General features: G+C 34.0%; 1 protein-coding gene across 1 annotated transcript in view; it reads right to left on the bottom strand.

Moving 5' to 3' along the window:
• Positions 1 to 678: 678 nt before the first annotated feature.
• LOC113782484 overlaps positions 679 to 18,690 on the bottom strand; it is a 41,504-nt gene continuing 23,492 nt past the window's right edge. Inside the window, exon 2 of the mRNA XM_027328374.1 lies at positions 679 to 830. Within this exon, the coding sequence (XP_027184175.1) occupies positions 679 to 830 (152 nt within the window). The remainder of the gene's footprint in view (positions 831 to 18,690) is intronic.

The following is an 18,690-nucleotide window of genomic DNA, read 5'->3' as shown; positions in this document are numbered from 1 at the left end:
ATCACATGAACTTTGTTTAGTGAAAAGGGTAGTATCCACAATTCCTCTTTTAAAGCCATTTTCAATCAAGAAACCACACAAATGTTCATACCATACTCTTGGACCTTGTTTCAATCCATACAAGGCTTTTGAAAGTTTAAAAACATGATTTGGGTAAAATTCATTTTCAAAATCAGGAGGTTGATCAACATAGACTTCTTGATCAATAAATCCATTTAAGAAAGCACTTTTAACATCCATTTGAAATAATTTAAAGTTGTTGAAGCATGCGAAGGCCAAAAACATTCTAATTGATTCTAACCTAGCTACGGGTGCAAATGATTCATCAAAATCTATTCCTTCTTCTTGAGTGTATCCCTTAACTACCAGTCTGGCCTTATTTCTTACTACCTCACCTTTGTCATTCATTTTGCTTCTAAAAATTCACTTGGTGCCAATGATGGGATGATCTTGTGGTCTAGCCACTAATGTCCAAATCTTATTTTTTTCAAATTGATTTAACTCCTCTTCCATAGCTAAAATTCAGTTCTCATTTTTCAATGCATCAACAACATTTTTGGGCTCAAAATGTGAGATCAATGCAAAATTATCTATTAGTTGTCTGGACGAGGAACGCGTTCTGACTTTTTCGGATTGATCACCAATGATGAATTCCTTAGGATGGTTTTGGACAAATTTTCAGGCTCTTGGAAGATCATCAGGAGTGGTAGAGTCTCTGTTGTTGTTTTCTCTAGTTGGACTATCTTGAGTTTCATCTTCCTTTGAATCATTTTCTGGTGAAGCAGTGCCTTGGTCACTGATTGTTAGCCTCTTTAGTTCTTCTTGAACACCTGCATCATCATCTTCACCACAACTCATGAAAATGTCATCATTAGATTCATTAAAAGTAATGTGTATAGTTTCATCTATAACCAGAGTCCTACGATTATAGACTCTAAAACCTCTCTTATTCTTACAATATCCCAAGAAGATTCTCTCATCAGATTTTTTATCAAACTTCCCAAGGTATTCCTTGATATTTAGAATGAAGCATCTACAACCAAAGACTTTAAAATATCCAACAACAGGTTTTCTATCAAACATCAGCTCATAGGAAGTTTTGTTCAAAATTGGTCTTAAAAGAACTCTGTTCATGGTATAGCAGGCTGTGTTAACAGCTTCAGTCCAAAAATACTTTGGTAAATTACATTCACTAAGCATGGTTCTAGCAGCCTCTTGGAGAGTTCTATTTTTTCTTTCAACAACCCCATTTTGTTGGGGGAGTCTTGCAATAGAAAATTCATGTGTAATACCATTGTTATCACAAAATTCTGGAAAACCACAGAAACGAAATTCTGAGCCATTGTCACTCCTTATATTGATGATTTTCAAACCAATCAGATTCTGAACTTTTGCAAATAGTGAAATAAAGTTTTTGAAAGCATCATCTTTGTGTGCAAGGAACATCACCAAAGTGTATCTAGAATAATCATCAACAACAACAAGACAAAATCTTTTGCCACCTAGGCTAGTGGTTTGAGTAGGACCAAATAGATCAAGATGTAAAAGTTCTAGAGGCTTTGAAGTGGAAACACATTTCTTTGGTTTAAAAGATACCTTAACTTGTTTTTCAAATTGACAAGCATCACAGATTCGGTCTTTTTCAAATTTGATTTTTGGAAGCCCTCTAACAAGTTTTTTTTTGAAAATTTCTTTTAGCAAATCCATATTGAAATGACAGAGCCTTCTATGCCACAATCAGGGGTCCTCATTTGCTGCTTTGAGACAACTAAGGCTAGAGGAATCAACTTTTTCAAGGATAACAACATAGATGTCATTCACTCTTTTTTCTTTGAAAACAGTGTTGAACTTAGAGTCAAGAATAAGGTATTCATGCTTTTTAAATAACACAAACAGATTCCTATCACACAATTGACCAACACTTAGCAAGTTGTAACTCAAATTTTCCACTAAAAGAATATTGTGAACAAAGGTTTGACCATTCTTACCCACATCACCAATACTAACAGTTTTGGCTTTGTTGTCATCTCCAAAAGTCACTTTTCCGCTTGCTTTTGGCTTGAGCTTGATGAACTGTGATGTATCACCAGTCATATGTCTTGAGCATCCACTATCTATGAACCACTTTGATTTCTTAACAGTGTTCACCAGTTCACCTACGCAGAGATTCACAAGATAATTTTTGGTACCCTTTACTTTTTTGGGTTCTTGAGAGTTAGCATTATGTCTGACCATCCACATGCATCTCATGCCATTTCTCATATTTTTTCTTACGTAACAATTGCTTTTATGTGGCCAAATTGACAACAGAAGCTACATTCAGTTAAAGAGTTATTCACATGAACGGATTTAATAAATCTGACTTGCCTTTTCCTATGGATAGCAAACTCATTTGCATTTTGATCCAGTCTTATCTGATGAGTGCCAAAATGAGATTTTGCGTCATTTCTTTGAAACCAGTTTTATTTCTTATGTTGAAGCATATCACTAAGATCATCCATTCTTCTTTTCAAGTTGCTTAGTTCATTTTTGAGCATGTTACAGAAGTTTGTTTTTCTATCAAGTTCAGCATGCAAATCATTTTCAATCATTTTCAGGCTCTCATTTTCATTTCTCAGACATTTGTTTTGTCGAAAAAGATTTGCATTGTCTTGTATCAGAAAGTTAATTTTCTGTTTTAGTTCCTTGTTCCTAACATAGGACTCTTTCAAATTGTTGTGCATTTTTTTTCAAAAATGAATTAACATCATCATCGGATTCACTGTCACTATCAGTTTGAGAGTTACATGTGGTTACCTCTTCATCACCAATGACCATGAAAGCTATTTGGGCAGATTGCTCTTCTTCTTTGACTTCACCTTCTGAATTGCAGTCATTCCAGGTGATCTGAAAATTGTTGAACTTTGATTTTCGTTCAATCTTGTTCTCCTTTTTTTTCTTTATTGGACACTCATTTGCATAGTATCCAGGTTAGCCGCATTCAAAGCACTTATCAGTTTACTTTTTGTTGAACTTTGACTTTCCTTTGTTTCTTAAGTTGTTGAACTGATTCGGAAACGAATTGCTAGATCCACATTTTTTGAATTTTCTCTTATTGAGTATTCTTTTGAAGTCTCGTGTGATGAGTGCAATATCACTGTCATCATCTTCCATGTCATCTCCATCCAGGGAGGCTGTATCATCTTCATCTTGTGAGGCCTTCAGAGCAATACTCTTTTTCATCTTTGTGTCTTCTTTTTCCTGTACCTTGGACTTGAGTTTTAGCTCCTAAGAAGGCAGTGAATTAATAAGAGATTCAATACATAATGTATTTAGATCTTTGGCTTCCTCAATGGCAGTCACTTTACTCTCTCAATCCTTCGATAGGGCATCCAGAATTTTTCTATTTTTCTCATCTAGAGAGTAATCTTTCTCAAGCACTTCTAGATCCTTAATAAGATCATTGAATCTGCAATACATTTTGTCAATATTTTCATGAGGTTCCATCTTAAAAGATTCATACTTAGTGACCAGATGGACTTCTTCTGTTCTCTCACATTCTCACTTCCTTCATGAATTTCTCTAAATTTATCCCAAATCTCTTTTGCAAATTTACAACCCTTGACTCTAATAGATTCATTTGAATTTAAAGCACTATATAGTACATTCATCGCCTTAGCATTTAGAGTGAGATGAGTTCTATCTTCAACAGTCAGCTCACTTCTTATTTTTGGTCTCGGCCTGTTTGTATCTTCATCAGTAATAGAAGCATCATATGGACATTCATTGATAATAAACCACAACTCAATATCAATAGATTGTAAGAAAATAATCATCCTTTCCTTCCAACTCACATAATTTGACCTATTGAATATTGGAGGTCTAGTGACTGATTGTCTCACAAAGAATATGGCATTGTTGGTTGTCATTTTTACTCCAAAGCAGATTGAGCTTAATCTCTAGGAGACCAAACTCTGATACCAATTGTAAGGATCGAAGACAACCTAAGAGGGGGATGGTGGTTTAAAAACTAACCAAGATGTGAGTCACTTTTTCTCGAACTTGCCCTCTTTTTCTAAAAGACCTCACAAAGGAACAATTAATAAATAAGCAGAAGTGATTGTGAGAGAAGAAATAAGCAGTTTATATTGCAGGACAGTAAGTAAAGAGATGGAATAGCAAACCAAGTTTCAAACTCAACTTGAGTTTGAATATCACTTTATATAGCAAGTTTCTTCAAGTTGATCAACTTACAACCAATCTCTTGTGTACAAAGGAAGGATCACTTCCTCCTTGCCTCAAGTCTCACTTGATCAAGCAAGGAAGTTTTATAATCACTCGGATAACCCTCACAAAGCTACACTATTGAAGAAATTGAAACACACTTGAAAAGCTTATAGAAAATTACACAACTAAGAGTACAAATCTTCTTTTTGGAGTATTCTCACACTTGAATCACTCAAGATCTGATGTAGTTTCAATGTGCAAAAGTTGTTCTGAAGTGGTTGACTATTTCTATTTATAAGAGACCAAAAAGTACTCCAATAAATGCTGTCAACGGATAGAAGGCAGCTGAAGAGTCAACTAGCCGTTGGTGGTGCCGGACGTCTGGTAGGCAGATTTTTCGCGTCCGATCGCAGGTAGTGAGTTGAAGAAGTTTTTCTTGAAATGTTTAGGACGTCCGGTGCTTCAATACTTTGCGTCCGAAGTGTCGCACCGTTTGTCGGACGTCCGGTACTCAAGTATTGTTCGTCTGAACGAAATCAGTGAGTTTAGAGAGCTAGGTTCATTTGCTTCGGACGTTCGAGAGTGAGTTCCTTATGCGTCCAAAGTTGCTCGAAGATTTTTGGACGGCCGTTGCAGACTTTTTGTGCATCTGACACATGTTTCAACATTTGTTAGCCAGTTTTGCTCCAAATCTGAAAATATCTATTTTGGGGAATATTAGTGTCATCCATTTGTTTTGTCATCATCAAAAGATACGGATTGAGATGAACAATATATTATAAAAATTTGCCCCAGTGTGGGCCTATTTAGTTGCAAAAATTTTGTTCGGATAGCTCTCGATTTATTTGAGCAAAATAAGAAACTGTATTTTCTAAAATTTAGAAAATAATCACATACTAATGTGCAATATGAATAGAATTTGCATTTTTCAAATGATGCACTTTAAATGTCATGTTTAAATTCATGTAGAAAACTCCATGATGAATCTCTCAAAATAAGACCAAATTGCAAAATATCTCTTCCTCATTGTAGGATCGGTGTTGAGGAAAAAGTGTCCTTTTTTTGTTACCTTATCTTTTAGGACCAATCAAGTGGGTGTTATTTCTGATTTTCAAGTAGTTAAAAAAATGATAGTTAAAGATGATATGTCAGGATCTATTTTACTTTCACGTCCAGATCATGTCTAACTTATTCAATATCACATCTTGGTGAAAGCAAATAGTTTATCACTCTTATTTCTTGAGAAAACTCAGTCAACATATAAGCTTTATAATCTTGTAATATATGGGCAAGAGATAGCTAAACATATAAAACAGGTTATGACCCTGTGATCACAAGTGATTGGTAGATCCCTTAGGAGCATGATCCTTATTTCGAGTTGCCATGAAAGATAAATCAGCGATGGACTTTATGAGTTTTTAATGAGGTTTGATGACGATAACTAAAGAAATGAAATTTTCAAGAACATTGCACTTAAAATCTCATTTCTTCCCAAAAATTGCTTTAGTTTTGGACTCAAATATCCTGGACTCCATTTTGACTTTTATCATCAATTAATAGGGGATTTCAGTATTAAATCTCTTTGCATTTTTTCCATTTTCTTCTCTCTTTTTCTTCACATTTCCCTTTTCTTTTTCTTCTTCTTCTTTCTTTCTTTTTTTTTTTTTTTTGCCAATACCGGAATATCAAATATCAATGATAGGATTGAGAACCCCTTATTTTTTAGAGCATAGATGCCCCCTCTTTTCTTTTCTTTTTTTAAATTGGAGTCCAAATATTAATGGTAGAATCAAATTCCCCCAAATTGTAGTTTCTCAATCTTCTTTTTTAATTTTAGCATTTTTTGCTATTTTTTAAAAAATTTTCCAATCTCCTTTCTCAGTGTGGGGTGCGATCATAAGTGCTTTAAAAACGAACCACCAATTTTAACTCAAATGAGGATGCAAAGAATAAACAGTGTTTAGATAATAAAAACGATAGCCAAAATATTATTCTCATTTCGCATGACAATCAAAATAAAGAATAGTCCATTGGGAGAATCCATTCCCCTTTGACATTTGAAAATTTTTCCAATGTAGGGTTATGATCACTAAGGCTCTTATTTGAAACGAAATTGTACCTTTAAAGGCTCAAATAGAATAACAAATGATAAGATCTGTATAGATAGACAAACGAACGCTTAAAGTATTATTCCAAATTCTCAAAACAAACAAGAGTAATGTACATTTTTATTTTCACTTAGATGTGGATTGAATCTGGTTAGGTATAATGGGCATTTTGAGAATAAAAATTACCCCACTCTAAAGTTTGTCAACCAATGTGACTGACTTTGACGGTTTGATAAAAGTGGGCAAAATATGAATAGTAAAAATGAAAGGAGAAAAGGCATCTTAGTTGATTTTTTAAGACAAACTAACCAGTTTGAGTGATCTCTTTTGATTTCGAACGTTCTCATTCAATAGTCTAGACCACAAATTTAGTTATGCAAGATTTTAGTAAAATAAACATACACTTGTGAATTTTTAAGCAAAAAGTTGAAAAATCTCAACTTGGTCTTATTTCTTAAAATTCATCATAAAGTCTGTGAGGATCCGGATTTTATTTTCTTACTTTTATATTATTTTAATAGTTAATTAATTATTTATTCACCCGTTTACTCCGACTAATTTATTTCATTCATTTTAAAACCCATTGTATGCAAATATGTTACTTTTATATTTTTAAAACGTTCCATTCGCGAATTTAATTTTTCTATAAATCGTTTAGCGATAAATGATGAATACACATTTTTCGAGATAATATTCGATTCGAGAGTGCAATAATCTTGGAAATTTGAGAACTCATATTTTATTCTTAAAATAGTTATTTTTATAATTATTTACCCTAGAGTTAGTTAATTATATCATCGTTATATGAATTTCTTTTAAATTTCGCTTTATCGCGCGCGAATCGAAAGTTCGCGTAAATCGAGCCGGAACGGCTAAGTGGAGATTTAATAAACTTATACTAGACTACTAAGGGTGAATAATTATAGTGTTATTGGAATTACATTAGAGATTTAGTACACAAGTGAAACAAACCCGAGAGAAATCAGATACGAAACGCTCGCGCGAGCACTATTCTTAGTTGACTTTTGCACCATTAACTTGGCTTCCTTGGTACACTTCATCTACCTACCAACAAAACACAAAACCCTCATCTTCTCTTCTCCATTCAGCCGACCAAACAGCAAAGAAAAGAAAGGAAGAAAAGCTTCTTCATTCTTGCACCAATCTTCCTCCATTTCATCTCAAACTTTGCATCCAACTCACAAATCACTTGGGAATTTACTTAAGCTAGAAGAAAGACTTCATCTTGGCAGTTTTCTTGGAGCTTTTGGTGCCAAAAATTTCTGATTTCTCTCAAAACTAGGAGGTAACCATCCAACACCATCCAATCTTTCATTCTTGGCTTTAATGGGTTTTATCCTTGGCTTTGAAGCTTGTAGCTTCATTATTGTTGTTATTACTTGGATTGGATTGATTGAAGTGCGTTCCATGAATTCCCACCTTGGTTGTATGGGCTGATATGATGATATAATACTTGGTTTGAGTTGTTTAAGTATTGTTTAAGATGATTATGGATAGAGAATCGAAGGAAATTGCACAGGAATGCTGGCCGAAATCTGTTCTATTTTTCCTTGTTTATATTTTAAATTTTTGGTGCTCAAATGACTGTGAAACTGATATATATTTGTTATATATGGTGTGTAGAAAGTTTCTACCAAAAATCATTTGAATTAATTGAGCAAAATTTGAAATTTCGAAATGTGAAGAAACCTGAAAAATGTGTTCGGACAGCTTGAACAGTGTCCCTTTGATCAAACATATCTTTTTGTACAGATGTTGAAATTGAGTGTCATTTATGGCATTTGAAACTAGACAGTTGTAGCTTTCCAACGGTATAAAATTCACTTTCTGGTTCGAAATGAGTGAGCCGTAGTGAGTCGGCACAGTTGCTGCCCTGTTCTGTTGGCCTATCCGAGAGAAAGGTAGAAGCTACATTTTGTGGTTCTATTTTTTCTCACTTATGAATTGATTTTGAAAACGATTTTTTCTGATGAAATGTAGCCTTATGATTCCAGTTTCCAACGCCACCAACCATTCTCAATTTCAAATTGTATTGAGTGAGATGTGGTTCTATTTTCAAACTGCGACAAAATTGGAAAACCCTTCTTTTTGGCTGGCCGACTGATTTGGTTGCTTGTGAGAGGTTTTATTTTGAAATTTTGATGTTAACCAACTATCAATTGCTTATGAAATGTTTCTTGGACTTTGGTTTCACAAATGAACCAAAATGGGATTGATTTTATAGTGCAAAGTGTTTGAAAAGGGAAAGAAAACAAGAAGATAGATTTGTCTTGAAAATTTCTTGAACTTTGGTAGTTTTGTTAACTATCTTTTCGTACGAGTTTTTACATGAAATTTGATAAAGGAATAGCCCCCATATGGAAGTTGAAATGTACCACATTTGGTGTTATTCTAAGACCATTTCGATATCCAAATGATATGCCAAAGTTGTTCTTCAAGTCTGGAAAATTTACTAAACTGTCTTCAGTTTTGACCAACTTTGAGCTGCTATATTTTGGCACTCAAAACTCCGAATTTAATTTCGTTTGTCATTGTGTTACAAATTTCAGAGGCTAGTTCTCTTTTTGTGAATTCTGCCGAATTTCCAAAGTTTACCAAAAAACAAGACTAAAACTGCCTTGTGTGCTTATATCAGCCACTTTGAGCTGAAATTTGAATGTCTTCCGTTTAGAATCTTGGAAAAGTTCTTCTAGGAACTTTTAGTACTTTGGATCTAGTTTCCAACGGTACTAAGTTTTCCAATTTTAGACCTACTGAGTGCAAGATCTGATTTTTCTAAATTTGCCGCGCAAAGCTGAAATTTGCCGATTTCTTAGAAAATGAAATTTTGGGAACTTGACTTCTTATCTTGATATTGGTATATTGTTTTGAACCCGATTTCGTGGGGAATACAAGTTTCTTTAGTAATTTAAAATCCTCACTTTTGAATCTTAATTTTCAATAAAGTGACACTCTTATAAGGACATTGAATTGAATTTTAAAGATTGTGTGCATTCTTCCTTATTTAACAAGAAATTTGTGAAAATGTGTGAGAGTGATTATTGGTCGTTTTCTTCAGGCAATCAAGAAGGTCTTGAAAAGAATCTCGAAATGGATTATTAAAGATCTTTTGCACTTACTCCCTTATTGTGATTTGGTGAGTGTCAAGTGCATGAATTGTTGATAATGCTTTAATTGTTAATTGAGTATTATGAAATTGTTGATGCTACAATTGAATTGTGGTATGTGAATTGATATTCGAATTGTGTGAAGTCAATTGCTATGTGAATTAAGTGAAGTGTTACCATTGCAAATTACATTTGTGTTGACTTGACGTCGATCGAAGTAAATCTTATCGACAAATCATATTTTACTCGTGGGGACGCCCTTGTCCTCTCTCTCTTTGAACTACGTGGTACTTAAGACCTGAATACATATGATTTGGTAATTATACATGAACACGTTTAACTCGTGAGATCTGAGCGGAAGCATGTACCACACCGATTCGGGAAGGAGGTGCCTGTCATACTGTCTCAGTGCTATAATCGGTTATCTGAACGATAGCATGTAGCACACCGATCCGGATGGGAGGTACCTCTTATGTTGATTGAGTACCATAAATAATTGTAATCGGTTCCCTGAACGATAGTATGTACCACACTGATTCGGGTGGGAGGTACGTCTCATGTCGACTCAGAACCATAAACAAAATATAAGTCGATTGGAGTAATGTCTCATCGACCACTGAGCGATAGTATGTACCACACCGATTCGGGTGGGAGGTACCTCTCATGTCGACTCAGAACCAAAAATGTATAATTGATTCCCTGAGCGATAGCATGTACTACACCGATTCGGGTGGGAGGTACCTTTCATGTCGACTCAGAACCATAAATAGAGTAAGTAAAGTTCTACAAAATTAAATACCTACCCGGTTGACGGAGTGTCACCACGTGGAGGTATTGGATTGAATTGGGCAAAACAATTGAAAATTAGTTTTTGAGATCTCCTGTATCATCAGTGAATGTGTTTAATTGAAAATTGTGAATTGCTTGAATGTTACAACTTTATTTCTCGCTTAAATGATATTGTTATTTGAACTACGTGTTTTGCATGTTTTCTTGGCCTCATGAGCATTCGCTCACCCCGTTAGATTTGTTTTCCTTAACAGGAGTTGAGATGAAAGGAATTATGGGGAAGCCTACTTGATGGCTCTTTTGATTAGAATTTTTGGTTGTATTGACTAGACGACTTTTGGAAGTTGTACATTTTGAAAAAATTGATGTATTTTGAAAACTTGTGATGTAAGACTGAATACTTGTATAAGGAAGCGACTTTGTTTTCAGTTCATTTTTTTTATTTGGTTATGTACCTTAAGTTTGGATTGGATGGTATCGAGTTTTGACGAGAGTTGGGCAGGCGTCCCGCCGATACCCTTGGGTTCGCCCTTGGGAGAAGTGGGGGCGTCACAAAGTCTCCCAATGAGCAAATAAAGAATGAAATGTACATGAATATATACAAAACAATAATTGTCTAAATGAAAAACTTTATTATTGCAAGTGTTTGAAACAAAAATTTTTGCTCAACTACAATACAAATAAGAAAAGAAAAATCTGTAAAGGATACACTTTCATATATATACACTTTTTCCCTCCTTTATCTTTTGAGATAAAATGTGTCAACAAATCAAAATAAAAAAGGATTTTTTCTCTCTTTTTTTTTTGTTTTTGTTTTTACAAACAATCATATCATGAAATATCTTAGATGCTTTTGACTAGCATTTCCAGATGGATTCTTCAGATTTTTACATTGTCGAATCTGCCCAAGAATCAAGTAATACTCGTTATATTTTTTTTTCAAAATTTATCAAACCAAAATTGTTATCAGATATAGAAAAAATATTTTTATTTTATTGAAACATTTTTTATAAATGCAAGGGAAGGGAAAACAATAAAAGAAAAATACCTAGAGTTAATAAGTAAAACTGTAAAATCGGTATGCATGTCCTATGAGAAAACCCTTTTATACAAAAGGTAGGCCTAGCATAAAAAATGCAATCTTCTAGAGTAGGCACCATACAATACTTGATGGATCCGATTAATTTATTGATATTCGTGTGAAAAAAATTTGAAAAATTTAACTAATTGGAAAGACAGAAGACATTTGATCTAACAAAATGAGGACAAGGTCTGAATGGATTAACTGCTTTGGTTGACACATAAAGAGATGTAAAAAGTCAATTTAATATGAAAGAAGCTATTTTTGAAAAGATTGCAATGTTTCGACTAGTTTTTACAGTGATCCATAGATCGAAACTCTAAAAGAGAATAAACGGGTCAAATGGATTGGATGGAATTGATGGTTTATTCAAAAATTGATTGGATTGTCCTAGAAGTGAATAAAACTGGTCAAATGGATTGAATGAAATTGAAGATTTATTCAAAATTGACTGAATTGTCCTAAAAATGAATAAATTGGTCAAATGGATTGGATGAAATTGATAGTTTATTCAAAAATCGACTGGACTGCCCGCACATTTGTAATCTCAAATGTCACAAATTTCGTTGCAATGCATTAGTCTATAAGTTTTCTAAAATCAAGATTTGGCCTCGATATATTTATTATTTCAATAATGAGGAATCATTTGTGAATTTATTCAACTTAACGTCCTTTACGCAAGGGATTTTTACCAACTTTGATAAAATGATCAAAAGATGATTATTAGAGACTCATATTTTAATGTGCAAAGCCGTTCCATCATTTTTAATGTCGTCATCGTGGAAAGAATCGGATCCTACCTTATCTTGTGCACTACCCCTTTGGATGGTACAAAAAATATAAACGTGCAAGTCACATTGGATTATATATTCGAGACGAAAGGTAGTTTATCCTTAACATGGGATCCCCTATGCGGCATTCCCTCTATAGTTGATACATGATACCAGTTTATTAAAACGAGTAAATATGTAGTAACGCAGATTAAACATGACCTAAAGCAACCCTTTTATATGCCAGAGTAGGCTTAAAAGTGAAGTGCAATATTGAGATATTAAAATGCAATAACTTGTAATTTAAACGTGTGAGAATCTATCTACTAAGGTGGGCTCTAAAAAGAGTACCATAAGACTCTTATTTTCTAAGGTTTGTGAATGCAAGAAAAGAGAAAACAAAGAGAAGTTAATTCAATAAATAAATAACACATAGTACGTTGGAACAATAAAATGATACAGAAATATAAAAGAAAAGAAAAGGGGTAGAATCCTTCCCCTCGTGTCAAGTGTGCCTAACAGGGTAAAGTTGACTCTATCATAGGCGATTTCTAACATTGATGCATGAGGTTGGGCTTACTAATGCATCTATATTTGATAAGATTTTAGGTTCCCAAACTTTCAAACCAAAAGTGAAGGGTCATCAATCCTAAGACCTCTAGTTGGTGGTTCGATTGATCTCTCAGATATTGCTACGCGCACGTCGTATCACGGCCACATGTCCAAGTGAATCTAAGCTAATCCTAATAAGGAGGAGTGGTGTGACAACCACTAAAAAGAAAATAAGATGAGGAGTTATAAAGAGATAGTATATGTACGTATGAAGTGCTTCTTTGAGGGGAGCGATTGATATTAAACATGCATGAAGGTTGTAACGTGACATTTCCCCCCACCCCTAATGCAAAAGCGTGATAATAAAAATGAAAGTAAATAAATCATTCATCGCATATACGGAAAGCGAGAGGCGGTCACGTGTGTAAAATGCAATAATCCTAAAAGGAAAAGGAAAAGAAAAATGCAACCTAAAACATCGTAATGTGATATGTAGAAAAAGTTAGAAAAAGAAAAGGATCGACTAAATCAAGTACTCAGACTCTCTAAACATCTCCAGTAGAGTCGCTAGCTATCGCGCCCCTTTTTTTTGAAAAATAATAATAATCTAAATATTTAGGTGTTAGAAAAATGAATTTTTTGATTTGGAAAATGAGTTTTTTATTTTAGAAAATAAACAAAAGAAAAAGGGCCTAAAATGGGATTTAAAATGTGCGACGGTTTTGACCCAAAATAATAGTCTAAAAAAGAGTTTTTAAGAAAAATAGAAGTCACTACTTGGTATTGAGTTAAGGCGTACCAAGTCACCAAAAATATGTATTTTTAATAAAATAAATAGATAAACCCTTTTTAGACGACTCCAGGTCCTCGAAAAACAAGAGAAAAGAGTTCGGGAGTCACGGTTGAAGAAAGGGAAGGCAAAGATTTGATCTAAAGCACCCTTTTAACTTAGCCAAAGCTAGTTGCTTGATTTAGTCGAAAATTTTCTTAGTCTAACCTATAAACTTATCATATTAGGGTGTTTCTATATGGATGCAAATCTAGACCTAATGGATATCGAGAGGGTCGAAATATCTCTTCAAAATTTAATTAATGCGACTTACATTAATTGTGATGGCCAAAATGATTCTTAAAAGAGATCACGAATATGCAAAAAATGAAACTCGAAAAAGAGAAAATATAAGATATATGAATAAGTATATGTGACCTAAGAGGGTGATGCAACATAACGGGTACATGAACTAAGATTCGTGACTTCAATTTTCCTTTTTATAGAGAGGACGAGAGCGTGCTAAGGCTAAGAAACCACACCTGCTCATTTCCCATATTTGAAGGGTAGCTCCCTTAATCTAATTAAGCAAATGAACTAACCTACTTCTGATTTTTTAAATGGAATGCAAGTCTGAATGTCATGTTTCGTACACATAGAGATAAGGGAGATAATATAAAAGAAATATCATGCCAAATAAGGAAAAGAATCCTAAAACTGAAAAGTATGCATGAAATGCAATAAATGTCAAGCAAAGTATGAATTCTAGCTCAAAAACGGCCTAACGGGTCTAGTATTGGACTAACCCATTTTTATAAGTTTTCACTAGCGTTGAACTAGTGAGAAATCGGAGAAAAAGGCCACAACTAGTGTTAGACTAGTGTGGTGACGTCATGCATTTATTATAAACAAATAAATCATATAAAACATAATTGAAGCAAAAAAACACATAATGCACATAGAACACATAACACATAAGTATAAGTTCTAGATACAAAACCTTAATGAAAGTAAATAAACACTAGCAAGCATGCAAGCACACAAACAAATAAACGCAAATAAAAACCTAACTATTACATTCGGGACTCTAACTACAAGCTAAAGGAGAATTTGAAAATAATAACCTAACTATTACATTTATTTATCTAATTACATTTTTGACAAAATTAAAATCTATCTATTACATGGCCTAACTAAATACATGTCTTGAGCATCTATCTATTACAACTTGGCGCTTAAATGCCTCTCAAAGAATCATCAAAATTAAATAGAATAAATGAAACTTATAACAAATAAAATGGGTAATTAAAGGAAAAAGCATTTGTAACTTCAATTACACATAAAAGCACATAGGAGCACATAAAAGAATTTAAAATAATAAAAGAAGTTACCACCCATGAAGTTGTGGTTAAATGGGGTGAAATTTGCCCTATTTATGCTCCAAAATCAACAAAATAATCAAGACACCAATTTAATTATAAAGAAATGGAAATAATCATGAAATCTATCAAATCAAGCACTTAAATGAAGTATAATTAGTAATTAAAGAAGATAAACAACTTGTATTTAAGAAATCAAAACTCCTAGGGACCTAATTGCAAAAATTAAGAAAGTTTTTGAGGTCAAATTACAATTATTACAAAGATCAAGGTCAAAATTAAATAAAAATAAAGTTTAGGGATCAAATTGCAATTAAATTAGGGACCTGATTGAAAGAAATCCAAAGTTTTTAGGGCTACAATAAAATTACACAAATATCCATGGGCCAGACTGCAAATTCATCACCAGATTGCTTGATAAAAAGGCCATTGGGCCATTTCTTTTAATTTCTTTGAGCCAAAACTTCCTAAACCCAATCGAAAGTCCAAGACAAAATACACAGACCAGTCCATAGTTTTATCGAAATAAACCCAATCAAAAAAAGTGAGTTTTAAACTTCCAAACCCAAACTAAAACCCAAAAATATAAAACCAAAACCTTTTATCAAAATCCAAACGGAAATAACTTTCAACCCAAACTAATCTATTTATTAAAACCAAACAAAGTAATAAATCTACAAAAAATGCTAAGCCTTAATTATGTATTAAATCCCAGAATTAATCTACCCAAAAAGTCACATAAAACATGTAAAAGAAGATTAAAGTTTAAAAGGGGCAAAATTGATTGAAATTTTCCAGATTTGTGTCACAATGAAATTAGGCAAAAGTTGAGGGGCCAAAATGTAAATTTTAGAAAATTTCCATGCAAACCCACGAAAGCTTTCTTCTTCTTCTTTCTTCTGCAAACCTTTTTCTTTTGCATCTTATCAAACACAACAAACACCACGAATGATCCAAAGTTTCAGAGACAAGCAGCAAGAGCACACAACCACATCATCAAGATTCAATCTTGGTACATTTAACATGAAATTGTGCAATAAAATTTGAACTATTATCCCATAAAATGAACAAGAAAATGCAGCAAAAAAAAGAAAGAAAGTGCAGGCAGAATCCGGATGATTTTGGCACATATTTAAGCTTAGATGGCAAGGAAAAGATGAAATACATCACCTTTGGCGCTTTAAAGGATGAAACAACACGTTAATCCTCGAAGGAAATGAATCCAAACGCAAGAACTTGAAGATTGAAGCTTGCTGTAATAGGCTTCAAGAGCTGACAGTGTAGCAAGTTTGGGCCCAGATTCGAAGAGCTTAAAAACGTTTTCTCTGAAATTTCCCACACAAAAGTTCTTCTCCTACGTATATAGAGTATCCAGAAATCAATAATCGATTCAAAAGAAGTCAAGATGAAGAAGAAAATGGCCTCTGAATAGGGTCTCCCGCTAAACCCAGGCTCAAGATTCTGCAGGAAAAAATTTTGAAGAGCAAAGTTTGGGCTGAGATTTGAAGGGTTTTTGATGTTTTTCAGCAAAACTCCTCAACATGAAAGTTATTCCCCTTTGTCTCAAGAAAATACAGAAGGAAAAATCACTCAAAACCAATCTACAGCAACGGTTAAAAGTCTCCCCGAACTAGGCTGGTTCACCAGCTTTTTCCAGAAATTTTTTGCAATTTTCTTCCACTTTCTCTCTCCCGGTTTCTCTCATTTTTTGCTGTTTTTTCTTTCCTTTTCCTTTGGCCGGCTCCTCCTTTCTTCCTCTTACTTTTTTCAGCCCTAATCCTATGTTTTGGTTATATTTATATGGTACAAAGAGCTTCCATTGAAGCCATTGGATGACTGTTGTTCCAGAAGATTCTTGATAAGGATCAAAGTGGTGAGGTGGCCAAAGTTTGGGGAAAATAGAAGCAAGAAAAATGAGTGGAAATGGGGCCAAATTTTGCAGCTGCAATTTTGCTTCCCTTGTACTGGTTTCTTGCTTGGCTTCTGGTACGAGGATGATGAGGAAATGCACGCGCGCGTGGAATTTTTTTTTTCTACAAAAAATTGATTTTAATCAAAATTTTGCTTCTTTTTTTTTTCTTTTCATTCTTTTCTTTTCAGCCTAATTTTTAAAAAAAATGAATTGAAATAATTTTTTCTCAAGAAATAGAAATGAAACAAAATAAATTAAAATAAATAAAATTCAAACTAAAAATGAACAAAAATAGGAATAAAATGAAGAAAAATAAAAATGGTAAAATTTTGGTGTCTACAGTAAATGATCATTCTAGAATCTTCAATATGGTGTCGTTAGCAGCTTAAAGAGTTAGTTAGAATTAGTTAGACAATAACCATAAATAGTGAGCTCCACAATGTAAGAATGTATCGGGTGGTTATAAATAAAATCTTCATTTCTCTCTCTCTCTCTCTCTCTCTCTCTCTCTCTCTCTCTTTCACATGTTCTCTAAGTTTTCTTCCTCATTCTGATTCTGCAAATTCTTGCCTGAATCTCTAAGGTTCCTAGCAATTTGGTATTTAGAGCCTGCTGATCCTTGGACAAATTCTGAAAATTAATGGCAGAAAGCACTAGATTTAAGACACTAGAAGAACAAGTACAGAAGCAGGAGATTAAACTTCAAGAAATAATGGAGAACCTCCAATCTTCGCAATCGTCACAACAGCAGCTTAAAGAGCAACTCCGGCTAGAACTTGAAGAAAGTAATAAGTGAACAGAAAGCTTAGTTGTTGGAATGGAGCAGAAATTTGGTGCCTTCTTGGAACAAAAGTTTAGCTCGCTACTGTTGAAGGTGACAGGTGGGAAGGAGAAGGTGTTCGAAGAAGAAATGAGAGGAAGGGTGGACTAGACACTGCCATTGTTACCAACTCCCCCTTTTCAATCCAGTTTGCAGATTGAAATAGATTCCCAGAAGAGCCACAAAAGAGAAGGAAACATGCACACAGAAGCAGATTTCCAGAAAACCTTCAAGAAAGAAGGTAAACTTCAAATTCCTAATCCTCCAAAAATTGATTTGCAACTATTTTCGAGGGATAATCCGTGAGATTGGCTGCGAAAATGTAACAAATATTTCATGAATTACCAAATTTCGGATGATCAAAAGGTGACAATAGTGGAAATGTACCTTGATGGAAGGGCTGACAAATGGTTCCAGGGAGTAAAAATCGAGAGGCCAAGGTTAACCTAGGAAGAATTTGAGGAGTTATTGTGTAAAAGATTCAGTGATAAGGTTTATAGAGATGTAGTTGAGGAATTTAACAAATTGCAACAAGAAGGGAGTGTGGAAGGGTACCAGGAGAAGTTTGAAGAGCTGAAACCATTGATGATGATTAAGAACATGAATCTTGATGAAAATTATTTCATCTCTAGTTTTATTAACGGGTTGAAGGAGGAAATTAAACCTATGGTATGAATGTTGAAACCAACTACTCTGTCTGAAGCCTATGAAGTTTTTCAGTGGCAGGAGTATTACATTAAAATTCAAAGCAAAAGTTTTAAAGAAAGCCACAAGGGTATACAGAGAGTAAATTTGGGATCACCAAAAATGCCTCTTCAATTGCATTAAATTCAAACACTTACAAGGTTCCCCCAGCTGGGAATTTTAAGAGCGTTAAAATCAGAAATTCACCAGCTGATAATCAAGATTCCAAAAGGATTTCACCGCAGGAGATTCAGTACAGAAGAAATCATGGCTTATGTTTTAGATGTGGGGAGAAATATGGACCTGGACATCAATGTAAGCTTGGTCACTTAAATTTTATGATCTGTGATGAAGATGATGATTCGATGTTTGAGAATACTCTAGGAGAACAAGATGACCAAACAGGAAATCCTGGTCAGGTTATGGACATAAATTACCAAATTTCAGCAAGTCTTTCATCATTGAAACTGATGCTAGTGGGGGAGGTCTCGT

The sequence above is a fragment of the Coffea eugenioides genome, chromosome 9 (assembly GCF_003713205.1).
Source record: "Coffea eugenioides isolate CCC68of chromosome 9, Ceug_1.0, whole genome shotgun sequence".
NCBI classification, from domain to species: Eukaryota; Viridiplantae; Streptophyta; class Magnoliopsida; order Gentianales; family Rubiaceae; genus Coffea; species Coffea eugenioides.
Note: the sequence above shows the minus strand (reverse complement) of the source record. Positions and strands in the feature narration are given on the sequence as shown.